The following is a 12234-nucleotide window of genomic DNA, read 5'->3' on the forward strand; positions in this document are numbered from 1 at the left end:
AGTTTTATTTTTTTATTTAAATTTCAATTGAATAGAACAAAAAAAAAGCATAGTGTGGCTGGCCATTGATTTGGCCATTAAAATAAATTTGGCAGGCCAGGCCTAGGCCTAACACGCAGACCTGTTTAAGACATTACTTCACATTTTTTCACCTTTTTTTTTCATTTCTTTCCATCCAATTTAATTTCATGTTAATTTTATTTCCAATTTAATTTAATTTCTATTTTTACTTGAATTTCATTTAAATCAAATGTTTTGAAATTTAACATTTATTTTTTGCAATTTAAAATTTATTTCTATTAAAATTATCTATAATTTAAGTTTTTTTATTTACTATTTCATTCTTTTTTTGTGGTTCATTTAATTTGATCTATTATTTTATTTTATATATATTTATTTCATTTTAAATTTTTTCATTTAATATTTCCATTAAAAAAATTTCATTTTATATTTAATTTTCATTAAAATTATCTAGAATTTAAGTTTTTTTATTTAAATTTCAATTGAATAGAAAAAAAAAAAGCATAGTGTGGCTGGCCATTGATTCGGCTATTAAAATTAATTTGGCAAGGCAGGCCTAGGCCTAACACACAGGCCTATTTGAGAAATTACTTCGCATTTTTTCACCTTTTTTTTTCATTTCTCTCTCCAATTTAATTTCATTTCAATTTTATTTCCAATTTAATTTCTATTTTTATTTTCATTTCATTTAAATTAAATTTTTTGAAATTTAACATTTATTTTTTGCAATTTAAAATGTATTTCCATTAAAATTATCTATAATTTAAGTTTTTTTAATTTACTATTTCATTATTTTTTTTGGTTCATTTAATTTTATCTATTATTTTAGTTTATATATATTTATTTCATTTTAATTTTTTTCATTTAACATTTCCATTAAAAAAAATTCATTTTCATTAAAATTTTCGTTTCATTTTTATTATTTATATTACATTTCAATTTCATTACCCTTATATTTTCAATTCATTTCATTTACATTTCTATTTTTTAAAATTTCCCTTATATTTTCAATTATTTCCCTTATATCTTTCCATTTAAATTTATTTTTTTGAATTTTTTTTTATTTTAGTATTTGTTTTCATTTTAATTTATTTTTATTTTGATTTCTAAATATTTATGTATATTGTATTATATCTAATCAAGTGTATAATTTGAATCAATTATATTATTTATCTAATTTTCATATTTTTTACAGCGCAATTTATATCATTAGAAGACAATTGATCGCTCAATAATATATCATTCGTCATCTTCGAGTCCGGCATTACGAGACGGTTGACCGGAAACATAGACACGATGCGGGCATGTTGATCGGTTGTGTCCGGATGTTCGACATACAATGCACATTTTGGGTTCGCCCGTCTCCCTGACATCCATGTCATTTCGAATTCTCGTCGATTGTGGTCGACTTTTAGGATGTCTACGGAGACTACGGTCAGGCACCATCTCAAAAGCAAGCAGTGGAACTTCCCAATTTGAGACATCGGGTATTACAGGAAATTCGTTCCCTCATATACGCAATGTGCGTTGCAACATGTATATCTCATCTATGAATTGTTCAACATTTAAGTTTGCTCTCGCACACACTGCATGAACATGCGCACATGGATATCGAAGAGTCTGAAATATCTCACACTCGCATTGCCTATTACGCAGATCAACTGCGTACGATCTAGGTGGAAGACCCGTACGACGGCCTATGTACTATTGAACTCGGAAAGTCTCCAAGTTGTGTGAATACAATTCTGCATTCATTGTTTGTGACCTTCGATTATTTACCGCCATGGCCTTTCGGATACCTTCAACGTCCACGTGCCCGGCCTCGATCTGCTTAGCTTGTCTTAATCCCATCATAGGCATCAATGTGGACAACCTATAAAATGTTGCCGAGAAAATAGCAGAAATCGGCAGATGACATGTGCGCCTTAATATAGAGTTAATTTCCTTTACCAGGTTGGTCATCATCTACCCATACCGAAACCTGTCATCGTAACTTTGAGTCCATTGCCAGTTCTCCATGCTACCCAACCATGTCCGAAGATCTGTTGGTAAAAATGACATCTGAGATTTAAGTCTCGCGAACCTTTGCTTGAATCTTCGAGGTTTTAACTCATGAGCTGCATATTTAATTTGAAAACATCATTTTAAAAACAACAAATTTGATAATTAAATTTTTAAATAAATACAAACAATTTTTTTTACCCATGTTCATGAGTTCTTTTTTCCAATATTTATTCTTATAATCCTTGTGGAAGTTTGCTGCGATATGTTGGATACAATAAAGAGACCTCCACAGAACCCTCGGTCACCTTATCACAGCAAGTAATCCTTTCGATCTATCTGATATAAGGAAAATGTTGTCTTCTTTGACAACGTGCCTCCGCAAATTTCTTAGGAAAAATTCCCAATACTCGAAGCACTTACGCTCCACAATTGCGAAAAAGATCGGAAGTACATTTCGATTGTCGTCTTGTGCAATAACAATCAAAAGTATTTGCGTGTATTTTCCATACAACCATGTCCCGTCCACCTACACCATCGACTTGTAGTGAGGGAAGGCCATAACACACGGCTCGAACGTCCAACATAATCGATGAAAAACTAGTTTCCCCGATTGTATCTCCCTGTCCGGGCCTTTATATGGAAATGTTTGCAAATCAGTCACTATCCCAGGCACATACTTCTGCATCCCATCTATCCACCCTTGAAGCTCGTTGTATGACGCATCCCAGTCACCATACAACTCTCGCATCGCCATTTACTTTGCCCACCATGCCTTTTGGTATGACATTTTATACTTGAATCGAGCTTGCATGTCCGCAATAAGGATCGACACCTGAATGGTGGGCGACTCTTTCACCAAAGAGATGATGCGGTTGCATATAGTTTTTGCATCTAACTTTCTATGGTCTTGTGACATACGAGCGGATGTGCATGTGTGTGGACCTTCTAGTTTCTTTATCATCCACATTTGTGTCCACTGTATTAACGTGGCTCGAACACGCCATTTACAACCACTTGACGCTTTCCAACATTCTACTACTACAAAGACTGCGTTGACTTTGTCACTTTATAATCCACACCTCACTTCAAGCTAAGTTGTTTTATAGCATGTAAACAATCTTTTTTTTATCAAATTATTGTCCTACAAACAACTCTTCATCGCCGAATTCATCATCAAGTAGGTGAGCCGGCACAATATTTGTATATTCTGGGAACTCACGTGCAAGAGCCGCATCAGGATCTACGTCTATCATAAAGAACCCTGGATTATTTCTTAAAATTATACCAAGGCCCGTGTTTCCAGCCGAATGGGGGTTTGCATTTTCACCCTCTACCGGCCCTTCCTCATTTATGCTTTCAGGGTTGTTATCCAAATCGTGGTCACTGAAATCGTCGTTCGGATCACGGTAGAACTGATCATCATTATCGGACTCTTCATCACCATTTTCTATAGTGGTCAGCACTTCCGGATGGATCTCTAGACGAAGACACAAGTTCAGGATGTTATACGAACATCCACCGGTGTTTAGATTTTCAGCAGTTGGCATTGATCGTCCAAAACTCGACTGATCTTCCCAGGAGACGTTAAGATCAAAATCAATTCCAAAGCGCTGACTTGCTGGAATTACAACTTGAATGGTATATGCTCAATAGTTTATTCTTATGTTATCAATCATTTATTATTATATTGGTATAGCTCGATTAGCATGACTATTATTGTCAATTTAGGAGGACATAGGTTCGAGCGCGTTGAAGCGATTATCCTCATATTTATGGGTTGGGAAAAGGTTATGAGCAGTTCTAGGTATTATATCAAAAAGAGCAAATATGATCAAAACTTACAATGATTTTTTATTTTTTTTAAAATCAAGACACTTTCTTTAAGTCCTAACATACCATAGGATTGTTCGCTATTAACAATTATTAATATTATTACTACATATAAATAATTTATTATTATGATATTTGTTATATACTAGTTTTAAATATGTGATAAGTACATAATACTCATTTTAATAAAAAAATTAGTTTTGTTTTTATAGAAATAAAATTGTATTTTAGATAGATTTTATTAACAAATTGACCTTTTAAGCTATATTCAAATTCTAAATTGGTACTAAAATTTATTTTAGATATAAAAGATTGAGAAGCAAATTCATTTGTAATACATATTTGAAAATCTTATTTTATTAGAATGTTTATATTTAATTAATTTTGTAAACAATTCATACAAAATTTTAAGGAAAAGATGTATAAGAATTCAATTCTATTTAAAACAAAAATAATTATTACTCTCTCCTCTCATTTTATTGTACTATTTAAACTCGTTCCATACTCAAAACTTCTTACTTTGATTGGCTATAATGAAATAAGGTTATAATAGAATAAAATTATAATGGACCGGATTGAATATAACAGAATGAAATAGGTAATGTAATAATATTCCCAGGTTTAGGAAAATAAATGTTGTAATAGTATGAGAAAATATACTCGAATGACAAATATATTCTTTAATAGATTTTTTAATGTTAAAAATCTAAAAATTTTAATATGCTTTAATGACCCATAGCTCTTTATAAATGAATGAATTTATTATTTTATTATAAAAATGTAAAAAATCCAAAATTATATAAGTAGATTAAATTCAATATGAAAATCAGTATTTAATTTATTTAAATTAACTGTATGTAACAGTTGTTGACCGAACATCTATAAGGGCAATCAACACTTGCAATTTTTTTTGGTTCTGTTATTGATTTAAAGTTTTTTTTTTTTGAAACAAATGCTCCGATTGGGCTTTATTAGGTAAACTATAGAAACAGAAAGAGGTCCAATAAAACAAAACCAAAAATGGCCTAACAGGTTTTTTGGCCCGACGTAGATGAAGCGCAGACGAAGGTCCAATAAAAGTTGTATTTTTATAGTATTGAACTGGTTCAGTTTTGAGCTATAAATATATAATGTATTACTAATGATGGGTCCCTTTCAAAAACAAATGATGGATGAATTTAAAAATATAAAGTAAATTACCACAACAATTTGCAAAAAAGAAAACTTACATTTCAAGTGTTGGTTAATATTTAAACATACATATATACAAGCTTCAGAAATAGGTTGGGCAGGTACATGATTTAGAAGGCTGGTGGGAACAGCCCTCCAAGTTGACAAAACTTTTAAGCAAAAAAAAAAAGAAAGAAAATGTTGCTCAGCTTGGGACACATAGAACCAGAATGAGGTGGTCCTTTCCATATACATCTCAAATTCTTCATGCAATCAATGCTCAAGTATTGAAATGATTCAATAACTTTTTCTGCAGAAACAGACCCATCAATAACGGTTTCCATCTTATTGCAATCGACCAACAAGCAAAACTTCAGCATTATCATGTTCTCATGGCAGTCCAAGAAAAACAATGAAGAAAACTTTAAGTAGTTCACTTACTTGAAATGGGATGTTTTCACCATTCACAAAAGAGAAACATGCAACTGAGAGAGCTCAAGCTTTCTAGATGAATTGGTAAAGTATCCTGTGGTCAGCAATCTCACTCAATCCTGAACACGTTTCAAAGTATATGATTCCCACTTGTCTACCATCTTAATGGTAGCATTTGCTAATTTATTCTTCCAACACTACTCTCGAAGAAAACACCAATAAATAATATAAATATTGCTTCCAATGACATCAAGAAAATCAGATTTGGTCATATAAACAGAGCAATGGCAAAATTTTACTCATATTTTGGGAAATTCTAATAGATTTTGATTTGTAGGTATTCCAAATATTAGGAACTAGAAATTCAAATAGAGCTCCATATAACAAGTCATCCTTCAACTACTCATTAAAAACCAAAATCCCATAGAAATGTTATTTATCACTCACATCGATAGTAAATAATTGGAAAGTGGGAGAAAATAACATGAATCTTCAAATGAAGAACTCAGCATCTAACCTAACCTAAGAATGACACACATGAATAATAATTAAATAAATCAAATTGCTTCTATTTTTTAATATTATGGAAACAAAACCATGACCAATTAAGCAAAAAAACAAGTAAAGTTGTAAGCTAAACTCAAACTCGATCAGAGAAAGATTGATTTTAATCACTTACAAATATAAAAATTGCCAATAAAAGTTTGGATATTTAAATTTAGGTGAGCTTGTATAAGTATGATAGAATTAGTCTGTTTCATACTACAACTATAGAACCATATATGATATATAAATATGAGCTTTTGTTATTTAAGTAAATATATAAGTGAAATAAAAGACGCAAAGAATATTGAAGCTTAGTAGTAGGAATGATGAGTTAAATCCATGTAATGATAAAACTCCATAGCAGTTTCATAATGCCACCATTTAAGTTAAATTCCGGACTCCACCTCCAGTTACAGGACACATAAATTCCCAAATCAACAGCTAATCTAATCCTATCAAAACTAAGCACTATTTTCCCCCACTACAATTCAAATAGCCTTGATAAAACCACAAGTAAAAAGAAACGATAGGCAAAGATATCAAAAATAATTTCGCAAAGATAATAATAAAGAAGCACGCACCACGCCTTGGCTGTATTTCCAGAAGTGGACTCAGAGAAAAATTATCCTCCTCACAGTACCTTTTCTTCTACACAAACATCACAATAATAGAACCCCTCATCTGAAACCAATTCAAACTCGGTAGACTAGAGATGGATACAAAAATCAAACCCCACGCAAGAAGCTGCTTTGGGTATACCCATAACGCATCCACATGAACCATCAATAAAGTTATTAAAGGTTAACTTTTTCTTTCTATTTTGAGATAATTTGACAAACATCACAAATTTAAAGACTAAAAAGAGCAAATAAAAATTAAATAAATAATTAAAATAATTTTTTTTATAAAATTGGAGGGCCAATAACTCAAACTAATTAATATTAAGTTTAAATAATATATACACAAAAACTAGGTAAAAAATAAAGGAATCAAAATTAAATTGTAATTTTTGTGATAATAAAAATATACTTTTATTCTTTTAATAGCATATATCTTTATATTTTTTAAAAGATCAAAAATCAAATTTTTATTATTTTTAAAAAAATTAAAGTATAATTTCAACTTTACTAATTTAAAATTTCAAAAGTGTTAATAATTTTTTTTCCATTTTTAGGGACCTGCCAGCCCCACTATCTACACCCCTGTATATATATATGGAGAGATAGGAATTGTACATATATGTCATTAAAGCTAGGATCCAAACACCATTGAACCCTGTAAATACATGATTGAATATACATAATACCCAGCTTTAAGCATATAAGTCAGACTATAATTAATATATGGCTTTGAAGGGAAACCATATTTATTTTGTTTTTGAACACGATGACATGATCCTAGCTGAGCTTCAAAATTTGTTCCGAATCAAACTCGGGTTGAGGAGGAAACTAGTTCTTCCGACAATTCTTCCATCAGTAGTCCGAAGATAGCGTTATCGACTTCTAATGCTATCTCTCTAATCTGCAATTCACTTCTCTTCCAACCATCAACCTCTAATCTTCTCAAATCTTGTCCCACCATCATGTCTATGGTGTTTGATTCCACCTCCTTCCATGATTCCAGCCTCTGCCTAACCCTTTTAGCTACCGCTTCTCCATCACCGTAGCAGCTTTGTTCCGTCTCTTCCTCCCCGATGAGATCAGTTACCAGCCTTTTCATGCCTTCTGGGACATTGTGGAAGCTTGTTTTAACTACTTCTTGGACCATGCCATCATCACATGAGCCTGATTCATGCTCATTATCATCATCATCATCATCATCTTGCTCTTGTTCTAACATTCTTTTCTCAAGTTCAATTGGATCCAATTCGGCAAGTTTCTCAAATCTACGAAGCTTGTGCAGTAGCTGTTGCTTTGTTCCTGGTGATCATAACAACAAAAACCCAAGAGGACATCAATACACTGCTGATTATAATGAACATAGATTCAAACAATGACAAATGAGTAACCTAAACTCCTCTTTGTTATATGCCTATATTTGCATCAGAATCCAATTCAAGTCTCTTGAGTTTAAAAGCCATTTGCCTCCTTTGCTCAAATGTCAGACAAGATTTAATTAAATGGATTGAATCATCAGAAGCATAAAGTTTTCAAGAAACAAACTGTGACGAGTAAAAAAGTACAAGCATAGTTGAAGATGTGGGTCACACATGAAGTTATGACAACAAATATTGATGCCTGCTTCATCAACTGCTCTCACGATAGCTCAACTTACAAACTAAAAGTAAAAAATGGCAGACAAAATTTTCATGGATCCCACACTCACTCACACTAACACACACACGCATACCATCATCTTTAAGATATTTATCTTTATGAATCAAATTAAACTTATGCATTGAATACGGAATAACAGAGATTGAAGAAACCATACTTTGTACAACTGCATAGCTGCATTCAAGATCAAAACTGTCGTTCCCATCATCATCATCAACATTCACATGTCTATCGTCATCGTCCTCGAATGGAGGGTCCAGAACAGATACAGGGCTGCACTGTTCTTCTTCTTCTGCTACTTGCGCTTTCTTTAAGCTCTCTACTTCATTATAACTTTCCTTGTCCTGTCACAATCCAATACAACAATATTCTTCAATAGGGTTTTGGTTGAAAGTTCCATAATTTAATGGGCAATGAATTAGAGTTTATTTACGACCAAAAAATAAAAATGTTTGTCCCTCATGATAAATTACTTACTGAACAGACCCCTAATAAAAATAAGATTTGCATGTCAGACACGCATGATCAACAGGACAATTAAGAAACATACAAAGAAAATGTTAATGATTAAAAAAACACTAAATGACATATATAACCCTAAAAACCTGTCAGAACAACGGAAACCTACCAACAAAAAGAGGACATATTTGTCAATTCAGATCAAATTCCGGCAAAATATTTTTGCAGCCAAGTTGCCGGCAGTTCAGCCATGTCAGAGAACTCAGTCATCTGAGTCACGAGTTTACGCAAATACTCCCAAAATGAAGAGGCTTTAAACACACCCAGATTTGCAGTTTTATGGATTAATCATATTATTACTCATGGTGCAATTAAATGTACTAACCTGTTTTTGGTGGCGACCTGGAGATGTCGCCGGCGAAGAAAAGATGGGTGTCCGGTGACCGAAAGAAGGGCTTCTTTGAAGCACAAAATGGAAAGGGCTCTCGCAAGAGGGAAAAGCTGAACTATTTCCAAAAACATCTTTGGACAAGAAAATCTCTTCAAAATCCTCGGATTGGCTACAGCTACAAGAAGTATCCAAGGATTTCTCCTCATTGCTCTCTGACCAAACAGCACTGCTTGGCCTACCATTGTAAGAACATGAAAACCCCATTTCATAACCACTTTTGTCTTCCGATATTGATGTCGATGAGGACATTTTCTTTTGACTTGGATTGTTTTTGGCCACAGCTGGATCCCACCTTAAAATGTCCTTGACTGAAACTTTTGCTCCATCGTTAGCTATCTCCCGCTTTCGGTTTCTGTTACGGTGAGTTATCCTCTTCAGAATGGAACCGAAGAAGCCAAAACCAGTGCCGCCGTTGTGGTGTTTGGTTTTGGACGAAGAATGTTTTTGAATCCTGAGAGCGGCTTCCAGTAGAAGAGCAGCTGTTCTAGCTGGGATGTGAAGGAAAATGGCATTGGGACTTTTGCAAGGAGATGGAAACCCCAACAATGGAGACTTCCTGGGGTCTGGCGAGTCATGGAAGGAGAAAAAGCAAGCGTTTTTGCAGAAATTGGAAGGAAATTTTGAGGTTTGAGAGATGGGTTTGGGTTTCTTGAGTTGGAGATGAGTCAGAGGTGATGGTTTCTTCAGCTGACAACGCCTATCAGCAATGTACTTGTTGAGATGAAACGGCTCTTGATCCTCCTCAAGTAACTCCTGCAAATGCTTCTGACCCATCATCAAACCAAAATTTTCAACAAGAAAGGGACTTCAACAGTGGCATGAAAGAGCTGAAGAGGTTTCAACTTTACACCAGAATACAAAAAATGCAGTGCAGATATTGCAAAAAGTAGAGATTTTGAAGGAGGGCAAGCTGGCCTACAAATATAGGTAAGAGGAGAAAAAATAAAAGAAAGAAATATATAACGAAGGAATGCGGAGAGTTCCTGATTCAAATCTGGAGAGTTTACAATATCGAGGCAACAAGTGATAAATAAATTATCATAAAATAATAATAAGATTTACACCGTAAAAAGAGAAATGGCTGCAAATTGCAGGTGTTTTTAAGGCTGTACTGAGTACTTTATCATGTTATATAAGAGAGGATCAGGTGTCTGCCTATATCTCGTTCTCCATTGTCGACAACATGTTTAAGCAGGGATAAAGATTAAAAAAAGAAAAAGGTAAAAACTGGGTTTGTTTTCTAGCGTTTAAAGGGTCTACAACCAAAAAACAAAAAAACCAGTGTTTGATTGTTTGACAGTGTCAAATAAAATATATTTGTTGAGATTGTCCTTTTTCTGTGAGTAATAACTGGGTTAAGACATGTATATATGATCAGCGAAAAGAAACGGGGAATTGCTTGCGATAAAGCCTTTGTATAGGAGTTCCTATATTATGTTCCACTACAACATGATAGTAGGTTGAGTCATTATAACTTGATCATCATTAAATTTTGTTTTAGTACCCCAAATATGAAATTAAACTTTACAGCTAGACACACATTACTGGTTCTTTTCAACCTGATTAAAAAATATATACCCAAATAGACTAATCATTCTGAAATGACTTCAACTACCTTCAAATTAAAATTCAATTAGTGAAAACAAAAACATTCAAACTCAGCGTTTGAGTATGCGCCACGTGACAGACAAGGTGGTTTTGCTGACAGATGTCCGGCTTAGAATGCGAGTTGTTGGTTGTTCCATACCTTGGGAGATTATTTTAATCAAAGCAAGAAGCGTTGACGATCTCAAAAATATCGGAGATAATCTCACGAAAAAGTGAAAAAAAAGGAATTGAAAAGAGAGAATCTCGAGAGCCGAAGCGGAAAGAAAACGACGAAAAAAAAAAAAAAAAAGAGTGGAGCGCGCGTGCTAACTAAGTTACAGAGCCCGGATCTTGACTCAATCTTTGACGCTCATTTCCCTTCCCCCTTTTATTTTTCACCTTCTTTGTTTTCTTTTTTACTGTTCAATTTATACACACTTGCGATTGGATTTGGCTTGAGACTTGAGAGTTGGGTGATATCATATTTACCCCTTATTGTCTGAATTTCTTACCGCTGTTTTCTTGTATAAGACTGAATTCAATTATTTCTCTCAGGTTAGTATAGAATCAATATGAATATTGTACTCTCAAATTTTAAATTTAATTTTTAGATTTAATATTATTAAAAAGAATAACTACGAAACTGAACCAACATTAAAAATACCGAAAGAATAAAATAAAGCTAGTATAGAAGATATCCACTACAAATATTAAGCTAAATTAAATTTTAAATAAATTTTTTTATTATTTGATATTTAGAAAATTTTTAAACTTATGTCAAATTATAATTTTATTAACCAAATGATAATGTATTGTTAGAGTTTGTGTTACTCGAATCTCGTCACTTATTAAAGAAATAAATTCAGTGACAAAATAAGAGACGGGGCGAGAGGCCGAAGGTATCATTCTATTTGACATTGATTAGAATAGAGTTTTTTTTCAATCTTTAAATAGATGTAGTCAAAATTCCTCTTATATATATGATTGATTTTTAAACATTAGTGGATTTCTTATTCTCTACCCGTGACTTTTCCCAAAACATGATTTTTTCCGAAAGGGTTTTCACGTAAAATCTGTGTGTTTTTATTTTTCTTATTTTGCGATAATTCTATTGTCATTATCGATGTCTATTCTAACATGTATGTTTTCGTTGTAATTGTTTATTGTTCATTTTAAATAGCTTTAATTATGTTTTAACTATTATTTTTACATACAAAATTTTAATAATGCCTTTTTTATATTAATATTTTAATTATTTATTTTTATCAAATTATAATCTTATTTAATAATAAATTTATTAATAATTAATTTAATTTTTGTAATAATACCATAATTCAAGGGCGAAGTCAAAAGTAGAACTGAGCAGCATCAAAATATTAAAATATGTTATGAAGTAGTCTTTTAAAATTCTAACTTCACTCATATTTAATTTTAATTTTAATTTATTTTAATTATTAA

At 32.4% G+C, this 12234-nt stretch overlaps 1 protein-coding gene and 1 long non-coding RNA gene across 2 annotated transcripts; both read right to left on the bottom strand.

The window, feature by feature from the left end:
* Positions 1 to 5028: 5028 nt before the first annotated feature.
* Positions 5029 to 6910, bottom strand: LOC107890344 (uncharacterized). Its single transcript, XR_001681926.2, has 2 exons — positions 6585 to 6910; positions 5029 to 5654 (listed from the first exon to the last, which is right to left on the bottom strand). It is a non-coding gene; the product is annotated as an uncharacterized lncRNA (long non-coding RNA).
* Positions 6911 to 7224: 314 nt separating this feature from the next.
* Positions 7225 to 10505, bottom strand: LOC107889561 (uncharacterized). Its single transcript, XM_016814033.2, has 3 exons — positions 9124 to 10505; positions 8437 to 8623; positions 7225 to 7922 (listed from the first exon to the last, which is right to left on the bottom strand). The coding sequence occupies exons 1-3, from the start codon at positions 9964 to 9966 to the stop codon at positions 7429 to 7431; spliced, it is 1524 nt and encodes a 507-aa protein (XP_016669522.1). The 5' UTR covers positions 9967 to 10505; the 3' UTR covers positions 7225 to 7428.
* Positions 10506 to 12234: the final 1729 nt, after the last annotated feature.

The sequence above is a fragment of the Gossypium hirsutum genome, chromosome A09 (assembly GCF_007990345.1).
Source record: "Gossypium hirsutum isolate 1008001.06 chromosome A09, Gossypium_hirsutum_v2.1, whole genome shotgun sequence".
Lineage (NCBI taxonomy): Eukaryota > Viridiplantae > Streptophyta > Magnoliopsida > Malvales > Malvaceae > Gossypium > Gossypium hirsutum.